At 45.2% G+C, this 24,042-nt stretch overlaps 1 protein-coding gene across 14 annotated transcripts in view; it reads right to left on the bottom strand.

The window, feature by feature from the left end:
* si:ch73-321d9.2 (uncharacterized) overlaps positions 1-24,042 on the bottom strand; it is a 51,080-nt gene that overhangs the window by 18,973 nt on the left and 8,065 nt on the right. For 10 of the 14 annotated variants that reach the window (XM_051878747.1, XM_051878756.1, XM_051878738.1 and 7 more), the window contains 4 exons: positions 21,011-22,060; positions 20,662-20,817; positions 20,478-20,570; positions 9,848-11,481 (listed from right to left, as the gene is read on the bottom strand). In XM_051878747.1, coding sequence (XP_051734707.1) covers positions 10,089-11,135 — 1,047 coding nt within the window. In that variant the 5' untranslated portion in view covers positions 11,136-11,481; positions 20,478-20,570; positions 20,662-20,817; positions 21,011-22,060 and the 3' untranslated portion in view covers positions 9,848-10,088. The other 4 variants (XR_007927313.1, XR_007927314.1, XM_051878764.1 and 1 more) reach the window with 2 other exon arrangements.

Here is a 24,042-nt window from a genome sequence, read left to right as displayed (position 1 = left end):
ATGCTTTTGATGCTTTTGATGACATGTACCAAGTTTGGTAAGAATACGATAAAGCGTTGTGGAGATATAACCTCAAGTCTGATTTCTCAAGCTTTTCGTCAAATTCATTTGTGCCTTTTTTCGAGAACAGATGGATCTATCGAAAAGCTTTTAATAAATTTTTGCAAGCATGGTCTGAAGAAGATCTGTATCAATTTTTGTGAAAATCGGAGTAACGCCCTAGGAGGAGTTTGAAAAAGCAGGTTTTTCGCAAAATTCAACATGGCGGACAAACCATAAGTCGAAACCTAGCATGTTTGGTATCGTTGGACTCAGCAGGGATTCAGGAGTCTAAGGACATGACTCTTTTGAAAATAAGTTGACCACACCCATATTGATAAGCATTTGAATATTTGATTTTACCACTAGGTGGCGCTGGTCCGAAACTTCTCAGGCTCCTTTGGGGCATTGTGCTGATAACCCATACTGAGTTTCGTAACGATATGCTAATGCGTTCGTAAAATACAGCATTTTAGCACAAAATTCAAAATGGCCGACAGCCAAAATGGCCGATATGGTAAAACTGGATATCATTCGACTCGGCATGATGCCCCGAATCCAACAAGACCAAATTTATGATTTTTGGACAAACCCATCAGAAGTTATAAGCAAAAAAAGCCATTTTTCGTATCTCCGGACCAGTAGGTGGCGCTGCTCCGAAACGCTGCATGTTGCCTCAGGTCATGCTTGTGATGACATGTACCAAGTTTGGTCTGAATATGATAAAGCATTGCGGAGATATAACCTTGAGTTCAATTTGGGGTGCTCTACGTTAAATTTATTTGCGTGTTTTTCAAGAACGGTTGGGTTAATCAAAAAGCTTTTAATAACTTTTTGTCTGCATGGTCTGAAGATGTTCTGCCTTACATCTCCTTTAGTGCTCCAATAAAAATAACATGTTTGGTACAAAAGAACATGACCAGTTTTGTTCTTGAGTAAATATTGCTTTTAATTTTTTAACTTGAGACTGTTTAGCCTGTAATTTTCTGTATACCTCTGCGTGTATCTGAATGTAAATGCCTTCTCTATTAGTCATATTGACGGGTTGTATATAGGAGGATGTATGCCTTAAACATGCAGGCTATCTGTAACTGTATTTTGTATATATTAAAACAATGTTAACTGAATGTGTTGTGTGATTATTACATAAACATGCTCATTTATCTATTAGTATTAAGTATTTGAGATTTTCAAAAAACGAAAATGTGTTAACTGTGTAAAACTTCAGCCCAACTGAAATCAACATCGTTTCAGCATAAGGTAAGCAAACGATCCGCGTCGATTTCCCGCTAGTTTTGAATGGCGTGTCTGATGTTGGTCTTTGATGTCGTGAGAAACATCGATTCTAGGTTGATTCTGTGTCAGTGTGCTATCTGGGTGTAGCCTGAAAGGTTCAGCCTAAATAAATAAAGGCCCTAGAAAGCCCCTGCACAGCGGCCAGTATTTACAGCTTTGGATCGTCCACACATCAGCCGGAGAGCATTCGCGATCAGAGGCCGACGTCTCGGCGACATTTTCCCGATGAGCAAACGCTCCGTGAGCTACGTCCCGGCGATGGAACTTTGTCCATCGAGACAACATCGGCCCGACGTATGTGTGTTATCTGGGCAATAGACCACATTTACATTAAGCAATTAGTATTTTTAATAAATGTTATTACAACATTTGACCACAAGGTGGCACTGTCTCGAAACCATTTGCGAACCTTCAAAGCATGGTGCCGATGACACGTACTGAGTTTCGTAATGGTACACCAATGCATTCATATAATAGAACATTTTATATCATAATACTGTATAGCACTTAATGGCAATTTCGTGTTTTGTTCAATTATAGCACCACCAAGAGGCACAATCCAACCAATTTTTTTAATGTGTCCTCAGGGTGACCCCATACATGTGTGTGTCAAATTTGGTGCAAATATCTCATTTTGTTTTGGAGTTATAGACATTTATATGTATGAGATCATAAAAAAGACCCATGAATGACTTTGTTTTGATTTTTTTGCCACTTCTTATCAAAACTTTGACGTTTGGGCTACAACATATAGTTAACCAGCTTAGGTTCCGTGTTTCCTACGGTGGTTTCGTCTCGATTGGACTAACGGTTTCGAAGATATTCACAATCATTTTTTAAGCGCTAAATCACCACGCTGCACAAACCGTTAGCCGAAACCTAGCATGTTTGGTATTGCTGGACTCGGCAAGGATTCAGGAGTCTAAGGATGTGACTCCTGTGAAAATAAGCCAACGAGATCAAAAGTTATAAGCATATGAAAAAAAAAATTCTCAACTAGGTGGCGCTGGTCCGAAACTTCTCAGGCTCCTTCAGGTCACTGTGCTGATGACCCATACCGAGTTTCGTAATGATACGCAAATGTGTTCGTAAAATACAGCATTTTACCACAAAATTCAAAATGGCAGACGGCCAAAATGGCCGATATGGGGAAAATTGGATATCATTCGACTTGTCATGATGCCCCGAATCCTAGGAGACCACCTTTATGATTTTTGGACATACCCATCAGAAGTTATAAGCAAAAATAGCATTCCATTTTTCATATCTCCAGACCAGTAGGTGGCGCTGCACCAAAACTCTGCATGATACCCCAGGTCATGCTTTTGATGCTTTTGATGACATGTACCAAGTTTGGTAAGAATACGATAAAGCGTTGTGGAGATATAACCTCAAGTCTGATTTCTCAAGCTTTTCGTCAAATTCATTTGTGCCTTTTTTCGAGAACAGATGGATCTATCGAAAAGCTTTTAATAAATTTTTGCAAGCATGGTCTGAAGAAGATCTGTATCAATTTTTGTGAAAATCGGAGTAACGCCCTAGGAGGAGTTTGAAAAAGCAGGTTTTTCGCAAAATTCAACATGGCGGACAAACCATAAGTCGAAACCTAGCATGTTTGGTATCGTTGGACTCAGCAGGGATTCAGGAGTCTAAGGACATGACTCTTTTGAAAATAAGTTGACCACACCCATATTGATAAGCATTTGAATATTTGATTTTACCACTAGGTGGCGCTGGTCCGAAACTTCTCAGGCTCCTTTGGGGCATTGTGCTGATAACCCATACTGAGTTTCGTAACGATATGCTAATGCGTTCGTAAAATACAGCATTTTAGCACAAAATTCAAAATGGCCGACAGCCAAAATGGCCGATATGGTAAAACTGGATATCATTCGACTCGGCATGATGCCCCGAATCCAACAAGACCAAATTTATGATTTTTGGACAAACCCATCAGAAGTTATAAGCAAAAAAAGCCATTTTTCGTATCTCCGGACCAGTAGGTGGCGCTGCTCCGAAACGCTGCATGTTGCCTCAGGTCATGCTTGTGATGACATGTACCAAGTTTGGTCTGAATATGATAAAGCATTGCGGAGATATAACCTTGAGTTCAATTTGGGGTGCTCTACGTTAAATTTATTTGCGTGTTTTTCAAGAACGGTTGGGTTAATCAAAAAGCTTTTAATAACTTTTTGTCTGCATGGTCTGAAGATGATCTGGTTCAATTTTCGTGAAAATCGGCCTAGGAGGAGTTCGAAAAAGTAGGTTTTTCAGAAAATTCAAAATGGGGAAAAAATTTTCATGACGGAAAATGACGTCATAGGGTGCATTTGCTTCGTCTTGAGGCACGGAATCAGAAGGCAACAGAATTTTGTTTCTAACCCTTAAGGTTCAAACGTTATTAACATAAACATGAGTGCAACTTTAGACAACTGGTGGCGCTAGAGGGATTGAGTTAGAGACTCCAAATTTGCTAAGGACAAAGATCAAACTGTCCTCTAACTGTGTGCCAAATTTCATAACTTTCCCGCAAGCGGTTCTATGGGCTGCCATAGACTTCCAGAGCGGAAAAATAATAACAATAATAATAAAAAAAAAGAATGCCAACAGATACAATAGGTGCCTACGCACCTTCGGTGCTTGGCCCCTAAATATAGCTGCAAGCAGCAATTACGGGGCCAAGCACAAAAACAGCACAATAAGCCAGCCAACATGGCTGTGAGCATCAGACCAACTGCAACAGTGAGCAATTAAAAACCTATTAGGAACATTTTAGGCAAAAGAGCTGAAAAATGATATATACAGTCAATAATAAAGATTTACTGGTTTATCTCTTTCGATCAATAGGTGGTGCTGTGACCAAATTAATGTGGTATGGTCAGAGTGAGGTGACAATGACTCCTGTGAAAATAAGTCAACCAGATCAAAAGTTATTAGCATATGAATGAAAAAAACATTCTCCACTAGGTGGCGCTGGTCCGAAACTTCTCAGGCTCCTTCAGGGCATTGTGTTGATGACTCATACCGAGTTTCGTAACGATACGCTAATGCGTTCGTAAAATACAGCATTTTAAAACAAAATTCAAAATGGCCGATGGCCAAAATGGCAGACATGGGAAAATTGGATATTATATTGGATATTATTCAACTTGGCATGATGCCCAGAATCTAAAAAGACCAGCTTTATGAAACCTATCTGAAGCTATACGCAAAAATAGCCATTTTTTGTATATCCAGACCTGTAGGTGGCGCTGCACCGAAACTCAGCATGTAGGCTCTGGTCTTGCTTGGGATATGTACAAAGTTTGATCTGAATATGATAAAGCATTGCAGCCATGACTCCAAATTGGGTGCTCTACGTTAAATTAATTTGCGTGTTATTTGAGAATCGTTTGATTTACCAAAAGCTTTTGATAACTTTTTGCCAGAATGGACTGAAGATGACCTGATTTGATTTTCATGAAAATCAAATGAAGCGTCTAGGACGACTTCGAAAAAGCAGGTTTTTCGCAAAATTCAACATGGCGGACAAACCATAAGTCGAAACCTAGCATGTTTGGTATCACTGGACTCAGCAGGGATTCAGGAGTCTAAGGACTATTGAAGACTTCAAAAGTCTTTTGAAAATAAGTTGACCACACCCAAAGTGATAAGCATTTGAATATTTGATTTTACCACTAGGTGGCGCTGGTCCGAAACTTCTCAGGCTCCCTCAGGGCATCGTGCTGATGACCCATACCGAGTTTTTTGACAATATGCTAATGCGTTCATAAAATAGGCCTACAGCATTTTAGCACGAAATTCAAAAATTTTATAATAATAATAATAATAAGAAAACTAACGATTACAATAGGTGCCTCCGCACCTTCGGTGCATGGCCCCTAATAATAATTATAAAAAAATATATTATATATATATATATATATATATATATATATATATATAATAATATATATATATATATATATAATAAGAAGAAAAAAAAATACACATGAACGTCATAAGAACATATAAAGTCGGGAGAAAACTCTAGATATATATAAAGTCATATAAAAAAATGACACGGTCTCAATTATTAAAAAAACAGCAATTACATACATCCTTATAAAAAGGGTTTAATATCAAAATCCTCATTCAACCCTGATGGTGACAAAGTGTTTAGTGTGTAAATCCAAAAACATTCTCTTTGTAACAGCTTCCTCTCGTAATCACCCCCTCCTCAATGGTTTTTTAACCTTCTCAATACCAATGTATTGTAACACACTAACATTATGGCCAACATTTTTAAAATGAGACGATATAGGATTACGCATATCTCCGGTCCTAATGTTGCTACGATGTTCGCAAATTCGAGTACGAAATGATCTGGAGGTTTTTCCAACATATGCAAGTCCACAAGGGCATTATTATGATGCCATCGGATACCTGTTCTTCTACTCATGTTATTTACCTTATCCGATGCCCTTGTGGAACATTAGGACCGGAAATATGCGTAATCCTATATCGTCTCAGTTTAAAAATGTTGGCCATAATGTTAGTGTGTTACAATACATTGGTATTGAGAAGGTTAAAAAAACATTGAGAGGGGGTGATTATGAGAGGAAGCTGTTACAAAGAGAATGTTTTTGGATTTACACACTAAGGATGTATGTAATTGCTGTTTTTAGGGGCCAAGCATCGAAGGTGCAGAGGCACCTATTGAAAATGTTAGGTTTCTTATTAGGGGCCAAGCACCGAAGGTGCAGAGGCACCTATTGAAATCATTAGATTTCTTATTACTATTAGGGGCCAAGCACCAAAGGTGCGGAGGCACCTATTGAAATCGTTAGATTTCTTCTTCTTCTTCTTCTTATTATTATTAGGGGCCAAGCACCGAAGGTGCTTAGGCACCTATTGTATCCGTTGGCGTTCTTTTTTTTCTTCTTCTTCTTCCGCTCTTGAATCTATGGCAGCCCATAGAACCGTATGGTAAAAAGTTGTGAAATTTGGCACACAGTTAGAGGACAGTCTGAACTGTGTGCATAGCAAATTTGGAGTCTCTAACTCAATCCCTCTAGCACCACCAGCTGTCCAAAGTTGCACTCATGTTTATGTTAATAACTTTTGAACCGTAAGGGTTAGAAATAAAATTCTTTTTTCCTCTGATTCCTTGGGTCAAGCCGAATCGTTTGCACTCCTCCTAGGCCGTTACTCCGATTTTCATGAAAATTGAACCAGATCATCTTCAGACCATGCCGACAAAAAATTATGGAATTCAAGTTGATTTCTCAAACCGTTTTTGAAAAACACGTGAAAAAATTTTATGTAGCGCTTGCAAAAATAGACACAAGGCTGTATCTCCAAAACGCTTTATCGTATTCAGACCAATCTTGGTACATGTCTTCACAAGCATGACCTAAGGCAACATGCAGCGTTTCGGTGCAGCGCCACCTACTGGTCCGGAGATACGAAAAATGGGTATTTTTGCTTATAACTTCTGATAGGTTTGTCCAAAAGTCATAAATTTGGTCTCGTTGGATTTGGGGCATCATGTCAAGTCGAATGATATCTAGTTTTCACATATCAGCCATTTTGACTGTCGGCCATTTTGAATTTTGCGTATTAGCGTATCATTACGAAACTCGGTATGGGTCATTAGGACAATGCCCTGAAGGAGCCTGAGAAGTTTCGGACCAGCGCCACCTAGTGGAGAATTTTTTTTTCATATGCTTATAACTTTTGATCTGGTTGGCTTATTTTCATGGGAGTCACATCCTTAGACTCCTGAATCCTTGTCCAACGATACCAAACATGCTAGGTTTCAACTTACGGTTTGTGCGGCGTGGTGATTTAGCACTTAAAAAACGATTGCGAATATCTTTGTAACCATTAGTCCGATCGAAACGAAACCAGCGTAGGAAACAAAAAAACCTAAGCTGGTTAACAATATGTCACAGCCCAAATGTCAAAATTTTGATAGGAAGTGGCAAAAAAAAATCAAAACAAAGTCGTCCATGGGTCATTTTTTATGATCTCTTACATATAAATGTCTGTAACTTCAAAACAAAATGAGATATTTGCACTAAATTTGATACACACATGTATGGAATCACCATGAGGACACATAAAAAAAATGGTGGGATTGTGCCTCTTGGTGGCTCTATAATTGAACAAAACATGAAATTTACATTAACTACAATACAGTATTATGATTAAAAAAATGCTATATTATACGAATGCATTGATGTACCATTACGAAACTCAGGATGTGGCATCGGCATCATGCTCTGAAGGTACACAATAGGTTTTGAGACAGCGCCTCCTTGTGGTCAAATTTTATAACGAAATATTTAATAATAGCTTTATATAACTGTGGCCTATTGTAATGAGACTGGTCTTATTAGATTCCGTGGGTCATGCTGAGAACATTGATGCCAATTTTGCCATAGTCAGCATAACTGAGTCTCCACTACTTTGATTTTCTTTAAAATCACACTTTTTTAAACTCCTCCTTGACCATTGGTCCAATTTTCACCAAAATTGAATCGTATCATCTTCAGACCATGCCGGCAAAAACTTATGGATTTCATGTTGATAGACATAACCTTTTTTCCTATACTGCAGCAACGAATTAGAGGCATGATGCCAAAATCACTGTTGAGTCTGTATCTCTGCAATGCTTTGAAATATTGACACCAAACTTTGCAAGTGTCATTGTCACCTCACTCTGACCATACCACATTAATTTGGTCACAGCGCCACCTATTGGTCGAAAGTGATGAACCAGTAAATCCTAATTTTTGATCATTTTTCAGCTCTTTTGCCTAAAATGATCTTAATAGGTCTTTAATTGCTCACTGTTGCAGTTGGTCTGATGCTCACAGCCATGTTGGTGTTACAGTCGGTTGCAGGAAGGAGGACAGACGAGGAGAATAAATCCAAATACTAGTTTAATGACGGTATCCACAGGGTAACAGGCATAGAAATCCAACACAACTTATTCAAACGGTGAACGGACAAAGACTGAGTGCACAGGGGGAAACTAAATAGCAAACATAACAAGGATGATTAATAAGGCACAGGTGATACTAATGAACTAATAATGAAGGCGGGAAACAGAACATGTGATCATGGAAAACAAACAGAAAGTCCATAAACTGAAACTGAAACTAAACAGACTGTGACATTACGCCCCCCTCCGAAAAGGCGTGTCCTCACGCCGTGGAAGGAGAATGGAGGCGGCTTGGGAGGAGGACGAGGGTGTGGCCAGGGGTAGAAACCAGAGGCAGGCAGATGGATGGAGGACGACGACCAGGGCGGGATTGGAGGAGATAGGAGTGGCCAGGTGGATGTGACCCAGAGCTCAGCCAAGGCGATGATCCAAGGTGGAGTCGACCGCGCAGACGGAAGTCCGAGGCGGTGATGGAATGCCGATGACCTAGGCGACCGCGACGAAGCCACAGCGACGACTCTTCGAGGCGGAGGTAGAGATCCGGAGGGCAGAGGACGAGCTGGTGCAACCGAGGGCGGAGGTGGAGCCTGAGGGAGGGCGGAGCTTGCCGAAGCTGAAGGGGTGGAGGGCCGGAGAGCAGCGTACGGCCCGCAAGTCCGCAGCGGAGGCTTGGCGACGTCCGACCCAGGGGGAGCCAACGTTCCGAGGGAGCCCGGCGAGTCTGAATGCTCGATGGTCGAAGCCGGAGTCGAGGGGAGGAGGAGTGTAGGCGCAGGAGCCAGGTCGACGGGTCGAGGCAGGACAGAGCATGACGAGGCAGGAGGCGAAGCCACGGACTCCTGACGCCCAGGAAGAGTAGGCTCCCAGCAGGACCACGATGAAGCCACGCCACTGAGAGGAGGATGAGGTGAATCGACGGGACTGATGGGAGGCAACGATGGCTGGGTGACAGGCTTGGCAATGATCTGGTCGTGAAGAATGGCACAGGAAACCAAAGATAAAGTGTCCTTAATAGCAGTAATTTGAGGTGGTGGGAGAGGGAGGTTGGGTGGGGATGACAGAACTGTCGAAGACTCAGATTCATAAGAATTGCAGGGACACAAAGTATTTATCTCGGCACACTCAATAAAACTGTCCAATAAGTCCATCTTGTGCTTGCTCTCAGTGGCGGGGGTTTGGGCGGGGCTCGCATCCATCCCCTCGAACTCCACGAGGACTCCCATGGCGATGGACGAGGACGTTAGCTCACACCCCTGGTCAGACTCATGGCGGTGCTTCGGCTCCGGGGCAATGTTGAGCTCCACCCCTTCGTCCTCGGGTGTAGGCTCTAGCGTCGCGGCAGGCGGAAGCTTCCAGTCTGCGGGGGGCTCAGGCGTCGTCGATCGCGGTGGTGACAAGCTGGGCTCTGAGTCTGGCCGGGTTCTGGATCGGGACCACACGCATTCCAGACACCTAAATACGGCTTCCCTCCAAGTAAGTCCGGTGGTGTCTGGAAGGTGGGTGGCATGGTAGAAGTTGGCCCCGATCCAGAACAGGTTGTTGAGGGTTTCATCCTCCAATGAGCACTGTCTGGCCACAAAAACAAAAGTTTGTGGCAAATGGAAAAAAAACATGGCTTTCCGTGGAATAAATCCAAATACTAGTTTAATGACGCTATCCACAGGGTAACAGGCATAGAAATCCAACACAACTTACTCAAACGGTGAACGGACAAAGACTGAGTGCACAGGGGGAAACTAAATAGCAAACATAACAAGGATGATTAATAAGGCACAGGTGATACTAATGAACTAATAATGAAGGCGGGAAACAGAACATGTGATCATGGAAAACAAACAGAAAGTCCATAAACTGAAACTGAAACTAAACAGACTGTGACATTACGCCCCCCTCCGAAAAGGCGTGTCCTCACGCCGTGGAAGGAGAATGGAGGCGGCTTGGGAGGAGGACGAGGGTGTGGCCAGGGGTAGAAACCAGAGGCAGGCAGATGGATGGAGGACGACGACCAGGGCGGGATTGGAGGAGATAGGAGTGGCCAGGTGGATGTGACCCAGAGCTCAGCCAAGGCGATGATCCAAGGTGGAGTCGACCGCGCAGACGGAAGTCCGAGGCGGTGATGGAATGCCGATGACCTAGGCGACCGCGACGAAGCCACAGCGACGACTCTTCGAGGCGGAGGTAGAGATCCGGAGGGCAGAGGACGAGCTGGTGCAACCGAGGGCGGAGGTGGAGCCTGAGGGAGGGCGGAGCTTGCCGAAGCTGAAGGGGTGGAGGGCCGGAGAGCAGCGTACGGCCCGCAAGTCCGCAGCGGAGGCTTGGCGACGTCCGACCCAGGGGGAGCCAACGTTCCGAGGGAGCCCGGCGAGTCTGAATGCTCGATGGTCGAAGCCGGAGTCGAGGGGAGGAGGAGTGTAGGCGCAGGAGCCAGGTCGACGGGTCGAGGCAGGACAGAGCATGACGAGGCAGGAGGCGAAGCCACGGACTCCTGACGCCCAGGAAGAGTAGGCTCCCAGCAGGACCACGATGAAGCCACGCCACTGAGAGGAGGATGAGGTGAATCGACGGGACTGATGGGAGGCAACGATGGCTGGGTGACAGGCTTGGCAATGATCTGGTCGTGAAGAATGGCACAGGAAACCAAAGATAAAGTGTCCTTAATAGCAGTAATTTGAGGTGGTGGGAGAGGGAGGTTGGGTGGGGATGACAGAACTGTCGAAGACTCAGATTCATAAGAATTGCAGGGACACAAAGTATTTATCTCGGCACACTCAATAAAACTGTCCAATAAGTCCATCTTGTGCTTGCTCTCAGTGGCGGGGGTTTGGGCGGGGCTCGCATCCATCCCCTCGAACTCCACGAGGACTCCCATGGCGATGGACGAGGACGTTAGCTCACACCCCTGGTCAGACTCATGGCGGTGCTTCGGCTCCGGGGCAATGTTGAGCTCCACCCCTTCGTCCTCGGGTGTAGGCTCTAGCGTCGCGGCAGGCGGAAGCTTCCAGTCTGCGGGGGGCTCAGGCGTCGTCGATCGCGGTGGTGACAAGCTGGGCTCTGAGTCTGGCCGGGTTCTGGATCGGGACCACACGCATTCCAGACACCTAAATACGGCTTCCCTCCAAGTAAGTCCGGTGGTGTCTGGAAGGTGGGTGGCATGGTAGAAGTTGGCCCCGATCCAGAACAGGTTGTTGAGGGTTTCATCCTCCAATGAGCACTGTCTGGCCACAAAAACAAAAGTTTGTGGCAAATGGAAAAAAAACATGGCTTTCCGTGGAATAAATCCAAATACTAGTTTAATGACGCTATCCACAGGGTAACAGGCATAGAAATCCAACACAACTTACTCAAACGGTGAACGGACAAAGACTGAGTGCACAGGGGGAAACTAAATAGCAAACATAACAAGGATGATTAATAAGGCACAGGTGATACTAATGAACTAATAATGAAGGCGGGAAACAGAACATGTGATCATGGAAAACAAACAGAAAGTCCATAAACTGAAACTGAAACTAAACAGACTGTGACAGTTGGCTGGCTTATTGTGCCGTTTTTGTGCTTGGCCCCGTAATTGCTGCTTGCAGCTATATTTTAATAATTGAGACTGTCATTTTTTATATGACTTTATATGTATCTAGAGTTTTCTCTCGACTTTGTATATTATTATGAGGTTCATGTGTAATATAAATTTTTCTCTTATTATTATTTTTTTATAATTATAATTATTTTTATTTTATTTTATTTCATATACATATATATATATATATATATATATACAATTTTTTTTTTTTTTTTTTTTTCCCCTCATGAGCCTCTGGGTGTCACCCATTTCTTGATTCAGGTTGATTAAGTTGAACACCTGATGTCTATCTATAAAGAGTTGAGTGTATGCCACATGTTTGTGCCTGATGAAGACCTGTTGGTCGAAACGTTGCATTATTTAATAAATTATTTATTGCGGACTTCACATTTCTCTTTTTTTCTTCAACAGGGTTTCTACAGGTTTCATCAAATCTAATTTAATGCTTTTTAATGCCATATATATGTTGCTAAATGTCAATAGATGACGTCATACGGCAATTACAATATTCGTTATGTCATTAAGTTGCATTCGCATTCTTCCAAGTGTCAGCCCTTAACATTTGTTTGCTTCTCTGCTCCTACCTGTTTGTGCTCACATAATGTATTTTAATACAGCCAAATTCCCAATAAGATTGTTTCATCTATATATTTTTCTGTTTTGTTGTCAGACAATATGAAATGCGGCCCATTAAGACTACATACAAGGCTCGACATTAAGCCTTGCCATGTGCTTGTCCTTCGGACAAGTAAATCGGTCATTCGTTGTCTGAGTAAAACAGTTGCTTGTCTGAAAAATATAGGATTTTTTTTTTTTTTTTTGGTGTAAATATAAATTTATTCTGAAGCAATATCCTTTCAGAATATTCCAGCTTTGACATATGTAAATCTGCATATTTGTTCCCATTCAGTCGGTCACGTTCGACGTACGTCGGACAGACCGACGAATAGGAATCTCGCTAGAGAGGCCAATCTACTTCGAGTGTAACTACAACGAGCCAATGCACATTGGCATGCAATCATATGCATCAGCTGCTCGCCTCGCAGCGCGGGTATATAACGAGCAGCAGGTGCGTTGCATCTTCAGCTTTTCGCTTGGGAGCCGAACGGTGTTTGTTCCTGTTCTCTGCAAGCAAGTGTCTGCTGAAGAAGAGTCAAGCTTTTTGGTTGAACTTCTCTTTTTTTTATGAGTGCGGGCGAACAGCACAGCAGCGGGGTCGAAGTCCTCTCTTTATTTTCTGTTTTTTGTTTCGTTTGCCATTATAGAGCAAATAGCTGTTTTGACAGCGTCAGAAGGCTGTTCTCACGGCCGGTACGGTGCGCTTCGAGCGCTGAAAGCCGTTTTTACGGCTGGTAAGAGTGAGCGCCTTCAAAGAGAGAAAGAGCACACGACAGGCTGCACACAATCCCTGTCTGTGTTGCGGCGGCCGTTCCCCTGCGTGCTTCAGCACTCTAAAAGAGTAAAGTCCCTAAAAGAGCTTACACAAATAGAGCTTGCGTCTTTTTAAAGATGACATTCTATTTGTGTGTTTCTGGATGCGGTCGTTTCCTGTCCTCACTGACGGCCACGATCACTGTTTCACATGTCTGGGCACGTGCTGAAACGATGTTCGTGGGTGGTTCATGTTTTCGTATGAGAACATGATCACGTCGACACGCCGGTCGTGACTCTTCTTTCTCCGGGAAGCTTGAGTCCCCTCTGTTGTTGGCCAGCTGCCGCTTGTGTGTAAAAGCACAGCCGCGGGTCTGCCCGACACTCTGGGAGACCGCGGAGATCAGCGAAAGCAAACCTCTCGCTCCTCTGCGTGTCGTGTGCCGTCGAGCTGTCGGGCTGCAGCGCGGGTTGTCACGGCAACCCAGCGCTCGCTCGGCGCTCTAGATGCGCGGTCTCCTTGCCTAATCTCCACTGTAGCGCCCTCTCTGGTGCACCAGAAGAGGTCTACTTTGGTGAAATGGCTTGGGTGTCTTGAGGTTGAGGGGTTCCTTCGGGGAACCAACCCCCTAGGGCCCCTCCCTCTAGCGCATTACATGCTGTGCAGCTTCTGGATTGGATTGCTGGTCCTTTTCATAAGGGAACCTAGCATTTCATTCAGGGCTCCAGCTGAGGGTCAAATGTCGATTGCAGCATCGGAGAGAGGGCTGTTATGTTCTGGAAATGAGGGTGATGCTGCCCACTGTAATGGTGTGTGCTTATGCTGACTCAGATTCAGAGTTTACAGCCATGCTTTCCCGGGTGTTCCGGATGTGCATGAAAAACTTGGCATTATGGAGCTATATTGGTGCTGTAAATATGGAATGCCAAAATCTGCATAAGTTTTTACTCTCTCACTACCCTTATGGGTGGGGTGGCTGTTCACAGACCACACCCACCCTGCATGTGAGGCCAAGGCACTCTTTATGCATGAGGGTAGTTCTGAGCCGGGGTTGAGCTGCGCTTGTTGACTAACCGTGATCAAAGTCACGGCGCAGGCCTTCGGCCAGACGATGTCCACCTCAGTGGTCCAGAAGCGCCCCCCTGGCTTACCTTGCTGAGGTGCAAGAGGTCGTCAAGCTTTCTCGACACTCCCATCTCACAAGGTGGCCTTTTCGGTGACACTGTCGGGGACTGAGCCCAGCAGTTCTCCTCAGTTAGTGGCAGACCGGGGAGCCTCCCCCGACAAACCATTGAGTTCCTCGTGGGCCCTCAGTCTGCTCGTCGCCAAGGGTGTCGTCCCCTGCAGAAAAAAAAACTCCGGCCCAGTCTGCTCTACTGTGTCCGCTGCAGGAAGATGACGCCTCCCGTCTCTGCTACTGTTTAAGTGGTTAGTGAAAAATCACCCCTGAGACGGGTGACCCAGAGATGGGTGGGGCTGCTCTCCCCCCCCCCCCCCGGAGGAGGGCCGGGTGGTAAATCCTGTTGGTTGGGTTTTTCTGTTCTCCCGCTGGTCCAACAGCCAGCGGTACCCAAATTTTCAAAAAGAGAGCAGTTCCTCCATCTCTGGGTCTGAAGAGGGCTCGGAGAGCAGTGGGAGGAGAAAAGCCTCACCACTCTCATCCCCCTCTTCCTTCGCCAGAGGGCAGCAGCGTGCAGTCGAGAAGGCAGCAAAGCCTCTCCTGCGCCCCCTGCCCAACCGTGGAACCAGGTAGGTGTTGCACAGCACACTCTGACCCCGCTTCGGGCCGCCTCGCAGAGAGAGCCTCCTGAGCTGCGTCCCTGTGTTCCACCTCGCTGCCTCACTGTGGGTACGCCTGCGGTCCCTTTGATCCGGCTTGTACGGTCTCTGTGAGCCTGGTTAGCGCTCCCAGTCCGTCTCGCTGGCTCATTCGGACCATCGGGCTCGGCTATGCGATTCAGTTCGCCCAGCGTCCCCCCCAAGTTCAGGGGTGTCCACCTCACTGCAGTGAAGGCTGTCAATGCCCGTGTCTTGCGTGCGGAGATCGCGGTCCTACTGGCGAAGGACGCGATAGAGCCGGTCCCTCCAGCCGATATGAGGTCAGGGTTCTACAGTCCCTACTTCATTGTACCCAAGAAAAGCGGTGGGTTACGACCGATCCTGGATCTGCGAGTTTTGAATCGGAGCCTTCACAAGCTACCGTTCAAAATACTCACGCAGAAATGCATTTTCGAGTGCTTCCGTCCCCAAGATTGGTTTGCAGCGATCGACCTGAAGGACGCGTACTTTCATGTTTCGATTCTTCCGCGACACAGGCCATTCCTGCGTTTTGCGTTCGAAGGTCAAGCATATCAGTACAGAGTCCTACCCATCGGGCTGGCCCTGTCTCCCCGCGTCTTCACGAAGGTCGTGGAGGGAGCCCTTGTTCCCATGAGAGAACAGGGTGTTCGCATCCTTAACTATCTCGATGACTGGCTCATTCTGGCACAGTCCCGGGATCAGTGGTGCGAACACAGGGATTTGGTGCTCAGATACCTCAGCCAGTTGGGTCTTCAGGTCAACTGGAAAAAGAGCAAACTCGCCCCGGTGCAGAGGATCTCTTTTCTCGGTATGGAGTTGGATTCGGTCGAACAGATAGCACGCCTCACAGAGGAACGTGCTCAGTCGGTGTTGAACTGCCTGAATACGTTCAACGGCAGGACAGCGGTTCCACTGGAAATTTTTTCAGAGGCTCCTGAGGCATATGGCAGCCGCAGCGGCAGTAACCCCGCTCGGTCTGCTTCAAATGAGACCGCTTCAACACTGGCTCCACGGCCGGGTCCCGAGATGGGCGTGGCAACGCGGCACGTTCCGGGTGGCAATCACTCAGGAGTGCCACCAAACCTTCAGCCCGTGGTCGGACCCCTTGTTTCTTCGGGCTGGAGTACCCCTAGAGCAGGTGTCCCGGCATGCTGTGGTATTCACAGATGCCTCTGCCACAGGCTGGGGTGCCACGTACAACGGGCATGCAGTGTCAGGGGTTGGACGGGCCCCCATCTGCATTGGCACATCAACTGCCTCGAGTTGCTAGCGGTACGCCTTGCCCTGAGCCGCCTCAAAGGGCCGCTACGGGGCAAGCATGTACTGGTCCGTACGGACAACACTGCGACCGTTGCGTACATCAACCGTCAAGGTGGTCTACGCTCCCGTCGCATGTCGCAACTCGCCCGCCATCTCCTCCTCTGGAGTCAGAAGCATCTGAGGTCGCTTCGTGCCATTCATATTCCCGGTGTGCTCAACCGTGTGGCCGACGAGCTATCACGAGCTGCGCGGCCAGGAGAGTGGCGACTCCACCCCCAGGTGGTCCAGCTGATTTGGAGAGAGTTCGGAGAGGCTCAGGTAGACCTGTTTGCCTCACCAGAAACCTCCCATTGCCGGTTGTTTTACTCCCTGTCCGGGGAACACTCGGAACAGACGCACTGGCGCTCAGCTGGCCCCGGGGCCTTCGCAAATATGCGTTTCCCCCAGTGAGCCTACTTGCACAGACCCTGTGCAAAGTCAGGGAGGACGAGGAGCAGGTCCTGCTAGTTGCGCCCTATTGGCCCAACCGGACCTGGTTCCCAGAACTCTCACTCCTCGCGATAGCCCCTCCCTGGCCCATTCCTCTGAGGAAGGACCTTCTTTCTCAGAGACCGGGCACTCTCTGGCACCCGCGTCCAGACCTCTGGAAACTCCATGTCTGGTCCCTGGACGGGACGCGGAGGTTCTAGGTGACTTACCCCCCGAGGTACTTAACACCATCACTTCGGCACGTGCACCGTCTACGAGACGGGCTTACGCCTTGAAGTGGAACCTGTTCGTCGAGTGGAGTTCTTCTTGTCGAGAGGACCCCAGGAAATGCTCGATCGGTGTCGTGCTTTCCTTCTTGCAGCAGGGGTTGGACCGTAGGCTGTCCCCCTCCACCCTCAAAGTCCATACTGCTGCTATCTCCGCATATCATGAACACATAGATGGCAAATCTGTTGGTCAGCACGACCTGGTCGTCAGGTTCCTTAGGGGGGCGAGGCGGTTAAATCCTCCTCGTCCTCCCTCCATACCCTCTTGGGACCTTGTTCTGGTGCTGAGAGCACTTCAGATTGCTCCCTTTGAGCCCTTGCAATCAGCAGACTTAAAGATTCTGTCTATGAAGACTTTGCTGCTGGTTGCATTGGCCTCCATCAAGAGGGTAGGGGACCTGCAGTCTTTTTCGGTCGACAAATCGTGCCTGGAGTTCGGGCCGGGTGACGGCCATGTGGTACTGAGACCCCGGCCTGGCTATGTGCCCAAGGTTCCTACCACTCCCTTCAGGGACCAGGTAGTGAGCCTGCAAGCGCTGCCCTCGGAGGAGGCAGACCCAGCCCTGGCTTTGCTCTGTCCAGTTCGCGCTTTGCGACTGTACATAGACAGAACTCAAAGCTTCAGGACCTTAGACCAGCTCTTTGTCTGTTACGGAGGCCAGCAGAAGGGAAAGGCTGTCTCCAAGCAGAGGATGGCCCACTGGATAGTGGATGCCATCGCCCTGGCTTACCAAGCTCAGGGCGTGCCCTGCCCGCTCAGGTTGCATGCGCACTCCACGAGAGGCGTCGCATCTTCCTGGGCGCTGGCTCGTGGCGCCTCGCTAACAGACATCTGTAGAGCTGCGGGCTGGGCGACACCTAACACGTTCGCTAGATTCTATAGCCTTCGTGTCGAGCCGGTCTCCTCCCGTGTTCTCACCTCAGGTCAGAGGCACGGAGAGGCCCCGGCTTAGTGTCGGCTTGCTGCGCTTACATGCGCTTTTTTCTCCAGAGAGTCCCTACAAGGCAGACCCTGTTGAGTCCTCCGATCTCCCTTCGGCAGCCGACGTGGCGGAGCGTCTGGCGCTAGGCCTATACTCCGTTGTATCCTTGAGAACCGGGTTTAGGCTGGGTACCATATGTGTGACCCTACTGGGATCCCATATGTCTAGTTCCACGGTTGCTCCTAAACAAAGCCCGTGTCTTTCCCTCTGGGAGAACCCACCTCTCATCGAGTTGGAGTCACCCCAGTTCTTCCATATGTAGTACAGCCTACGGGTTAGTCCATATGTACTTCTCCACATAACTCCTTCGGGGAAGGATGTGGCTTCCGCAGCGTTCCTTTCCCAGCGGAAGGGTACGCTTTCCCAGCGTTATCCAACAGTCTCACTGAATGGGTTTTGGGGAACAGCAGTGATCGACACTCTTTGTGTTAGCCCTGTCCCACCGTCCGTAGGCAAGGGGGTTCAGGTGGCTTACAACAGAGCGCTGGAAGGGGGCAGCCCCTGTGGCGCTTTGGTAGGGATTCCTATTCGTCGGTCTGTCCGACGTACGTCGAACGTGACCAACTGAATGGGAACGTCTCGGTTACAAAGGTAACCCTCGTTCCCTGAAGGAGGGAACGGAGACGTACGTCCCGTTGCCACAGTCGCTGTACCCCGCTGATGCTGCCGCCTATCCGGTTCGGCTCCTCAGCGAAAACCTGAAGATGCAACGCACCTGCTGCTCGTTATATACCCGCGCTGCGAGGCGAGCAGCTGATGCATATGATTGCATGCCAATGTGCATTGGCTCGTTGTAGTTACACTCGAAGTAGATTGGCCTCTCTAGCGAGATTCCTATTCGTCGGTCTGTCCGACGTACGTCTCCGTTCCCTCCTTCAGGGAACAAGGGTTACCTTTGTAACCGAGACGTTATATTTACACTGATGGCATTTTTTTTTTTTTTTTGCCTTTACAAGGGGCAATTTCCCCCCACCCAATCCTGTATGATTCATGTAAAATGTATGATTCATCTTTTATTTTTAAATTCTTAAATTTGTTCAATAAATTCAATTAGAATAAGACACTAATGGCTGTTACCAATCAAATTAAATCATTTACAATAAAAAAAAATTACAACTGCATTAAATAATGTTATGGGATTGTTTTAAATATTTTTTGAAAATTCAAGTAAGAAATGTTGGGCGGAAAGTGATACTTTTAAAAATGAAATTAAACCACCAATAGGTGGCGGCAAATAACCGTCTTAATAAGTGAGTCATTGAGTCATTCATTCAAACGATTCATTCCAATGGCTGATTCACTCAAGAATGAGGCAGTTGTTTATGAATGAGTCATTGCCTGCGTCTCAATGTGCATTCTATCCATCCTAAATAGTATGTGACATTAGTAATATTCAATACTATTTAGGGCGGATAGTATGCACATTGGGATGCTTGACTCAACCGATTCGTTCAAAACGCTGAATCATTCAGTAGGCTAATGAAAATAAGGCTGCGCGAGCAACCTTGTAACCGTCAGTCCATTATACAGCCTATTATTATCCACTTACACTAAATGTAATCAAATTTGTCATTCTTGCATTTTGGCGATTCCCAAGTTTTTTTAATTTTTTTATTGACGATGACTGACAAGCATTAGTGTCGAGCTCTGACATGTTATAATCCTGACTTGTAATTGAGACGTTGTCTGAAAAAATCACCATACACATAAGATAAAGACATTTGCTGTGATTTTGGCTGTACATGTAAAATGATCACTCAGGTTAGAAGCAATAGTATCTCTATTTTAAATTTGTTCTCTGACAGAGCACACATCCTCAACTGAATGCGCTGATCCTCTCAGTCACTCACTGAACAGAATAGACGCAGAGAGAGGTACGCCTGCGGCAGGAAAGCAAGATTTCGCACTTGTGCGGCAGTACCGGGGGTCTCGGAAGATAGATAAGGTTTCAACAAGTCGCTATATCTGTCACAATGCGCTTTCTTGGAAAAAAGTCGCTAAGTTGGCATGATGCAGCCTTCCGTCTCCAGGTTCAAGCCTGTAAACCGCTATCAAAAACGGCGTTACCGGCAATTTTGCACTGGACGGAGGCAATTACCAAACTGGTTCCGCGTGTGTATCACAGCAATGTACATATTTTGTGACAGCAAATCAGTTATTAATTATGAAGGCTATATTCAAAATAAACTGGTAGTACTATTTTTCTTCAAAACTATCTAAAAATTTAATGCCTGTAGGAATAAAATTTAATGCTTTTTAATGCCATTTAAGGCCTTAATTTTCACAAAATCCATTTAATGCTTTTTAATGCCCCGCAGATACCCTGCTCAAGAATATAACCATATTCAGTTAGGATGCCTTGAGGGCGAGTAAAACATTGGGAAATGTTGATTTGGTAGTGAAATATCACTTTAAGGCAAACATGGTTGGAGAAAATTTCAGTAGTTTGCATTGTCTACATTACCTGGTATTCTTTGATCAGACAGCTTGCATCTTCACCAAGGTACATGATCAGGCACTTCAGCAGGCTCTCTCTTCTGATGTCTATGTCCAGACTCTACAAAATGTTCAAGATGTATTGTTTTTATTAGACCAAAACACTACTAAATTGATTGCCACAAGCAATTTTGTTTGCATGCAACCAATACCTGATCCATAACTTTAATAGTGTCTTTAGTTTTTTCACGGAGGACTCCACCTTTGCTCCTAATAACCTGGATAAGCTGAGAGCTCTGTCTGTCCAAAGAGGCCATAAATCTCGATTGTAAAGGTAAGGTTGTGATGTGCAAAAATTCTGCATTAATCTGTAAGAAAGAGAAACAGAAAATAGACTTCTGAAAAAAATGATTTTACTTTGAGAACTAGTTGTAAAAATACATATACACACAAAGACACTTTCAAAAACACTACATACTAAAATCCCATGGTAAAAACTATGGTAAATTCAGGATTAGTCACTTACATTTTAACATTTTTCAATAAAATAAATGCTTTTACCTCCTCTTGTTGAAACAGAGCTGGCCATCTTTCTCGCAGTTCTTGAACACTAGGTTGGTTTTCCACAATCTCTTGTCTGCGTAAGGCAAACGTCTTTGTCATTTTTTCTCTGATTGTCAATGCATTGTTTCTTTTCTTCACTTCCTTTAAAAGTGCCAGGCGCTCAATTTCAAGGTTTGCTGATGTCTCTTCAGCAGGTAGGGATGGGATATGATTGGCCTCACCCCGTTTAGGTCGTTTAACATTTTTAGCTGGAAAAGCATGGTCTGAGGCTTTGGTTTTCAGAGAATTTACCAAATACTCAGGGCATCCAAGACCTTTCAACTGTGTGCGTAGGTTTCCCATCTTCATTTTAAGTCTCTGTGTCCACCCATAGCACCCATTGAAGGATCCTTTTTCTGCTAAGCAAGGGTGTTTCTTGATAAGTGCCTCTGAAACTTCACAGAAGTTTACACTGCTGGGATAAGATTTATACTTGTATATCTCATCACAAACCTTCTCCAGAATATCAGACTTCATCTTTGGAGTGACAGTCAGCCTTGTTCCGTTAGCCTTAAAAAGAGCATTTCCTCTCTCTAATTGTTCAGTTCAGTGTCATAAGAAAAGCGTGGAATATTAAATTCTTTTGGCCACTGTTGATTTCTTGTAGAAACTGTTTCTGAGCCAGGGGGTGAGAGGATGATTGTATCATCAGTGTCGCCAGAGCCAACGGAGGACAGAGGACAGTCTAATGATGGGACCCATCATTAGACTGGGTCCCATCATTTGTTTGAGCAGTGAATGAGTCTTCGTCTGGCAACAGGATAATCTTTAGAGTGCCAAGACTCTGAAGTTCTCCAGTGTTCGTCAAATTTACAAATACATCCCCAAAATCTTTGTCCTGATACTGTAGTCTGAATCTACCATCTAATCCAAAAGCTTCCCTCACTTTTTCAATGAGCTCATCCACTAATTCAGGAATCCCATCTGGCAGAAGCAACTTTCTTGAATCATCTTGACTCACAATCACTAAAAGCTTGGCAGATCTTCTTCCTGACATGCTAACAGATTCTGGAAAAAAGAAAATAAATAAGATTAGATACAGTACAAGTAATAGATAATTGCTAGACATTTACATGTTCACTACATCTTGTGCACTTTTCTTAGAATTTATAAACAATTCTAAACTCAAACATGTATATCTCTTCAGAGCCACCATGCGTCTCCCCCCAATTGTGTACTGAACAAGTGGATATGGGTCTGTAAGGTCATGGTGCTCTAAAAGTTCAATTTTCTTGTCAGATGACTGGACCAAGACATAGGCTCTATAATGTTCAGTATACCATGCATCAAGTCTTCTGACGATGAACAGTGGTTTGTAATGCAACACAATAATTTTCACAATTTCGCCAAACTCTGGAAGTCCTGAACATTTTCCATGATCAATGACCATACTTTCTCTGTAGGTGAAGCCTTTAAATGTTACTTCCTTGGCCAAGCACACAACATCCAGGTTTGGGTGTTTCTGTTGTACAGTCGGTGATATGTCTTCATTCAGAACATCATTGGGAAGATTAGAAACATGTGATACTTCCAATCTTGGTGTAAGAGAGCTGCACTGATACAGATGATATCCCATATGAAACTGATGTCTTTGTGACAACGACAGGAGCACATTCTTGAAGCAGAAAACCTCTTGGAATCTGATTCTATGCTCAGATATCTTGAAGGCCAGATATGCTATAGAAGCTTTGGTGTGTGAAGGAGCGACAACAAGATCTACAATGTCTTTCAAATCATTTAGAAGTTGCCACGCAGGTTCATTGGCAGGCACTCTGTCTCCAATCAAAAAAGGAAAAAACCTCAACATGCTCCAATTTTCATGGGCATTACCCCCTACTGTTCTTCTTGCAGAAAATGTGAGAGGAACAGAATGTGGACGATTTGTCTTGTCATTCCATTTGAATGGAAAGCTCTGAATTGCTTTATTCAGGTGTTCCAAGGTGAGATACTTTTTAGATGAAAAGACTGTCAAGGACAAAGCTATCTCAAAAGGGACAATACCCTCAAAAAGATCATGTACAACATCAGCCGGGAATCCTGTGCAAACATGAAGTGTGATCATTTTTCTGAAAACACACACCCCCCTTTCACACCAAAATGGTGAGGCAAGTCATTGCCTTTCATAAACTGAAGATGAGCAGAATGTAGTTCTTCAGTTCTGATGCAGAATGTTTCAGATCCAACTTCTTGAGTCTGGTATTCCTCTTTCTCTGCTGTACAAAATCTGCAGACATATTTTCCAGAGAAATTTTTCACAAATCCGGCAATACTGTGATCACCAAGATTGTCAGCAACAATACACTGAACTGTGCCCTTCACAGTCTTTCCCAGTTTTTCAATGAAAAGTCCATGTCTCTCCAACGTGACAAGGTCATCAATCAATGGTTCCAGCACTGTGTCATACCCAAATCGCTTAACAACACTGCTTTTAATTAAAGCAGCTTAATTTATAGCAGACAGTGTTGACTGACATCCTTCATGTAAATTGCCTAATATCCAATAAACTCCAAAAATTTTGTGTTTTTTCTTGGACGTGCCAAGGGGGTTGCATATCTCAAATTCATCAACGTACAAAATGAAAGAGATAGCAGGTTCAGAAAGGAAGTTCCTTTGGAAGTTGAGTGAATCAAAAAAAACATGTATATTTACATTCATCTCCTTTATACACTGATTTTAAATGAAGTGTATTATCAAGTATTGGCTGGCAACTCAGAAGTTGTTGCAGGGATTGTAGAATTGGAACGTACTGAAATGTCCTTCCATCACTCCGATCAAGCACATACTCTACAGGCTTTACTACTGAAAAATGGGCTTTGTAGTATGCCTTTAGTTTCCATGTAGTGGAAAGTGGACCTTGCTCTCTGATTGCTGTTTGAATTGGATGTGACTGGCAAAGAAAGGTGGCTAACTCATCTACAACAACTTTATCAACCTGCAAATTATGTTCCTGCAGTACCTGGTGAATAGTTTGATTAACAACTGGAACTGAA

The sequence above is a fragment of the Ctenopharyngodon idella genome, chromosome 2, assembly GCF_019924925.1.
Source record: "Ctenopharyngodon idella isolate HZGC_01 chromosome 2, HZGC01, whole genome shotgun sequence".
Taxonomy (NCBI): domain Eukaryota; kingdom Metazoa; phylum Chordata; class Actinopteri; order Cypriniformes; family Xenocyprididae; genus Ctenopharyngodon; species Ctenopharyngodon idella.
This window is presented reverse-complemented; position numbering and strand designations above follow the sequence as displayed.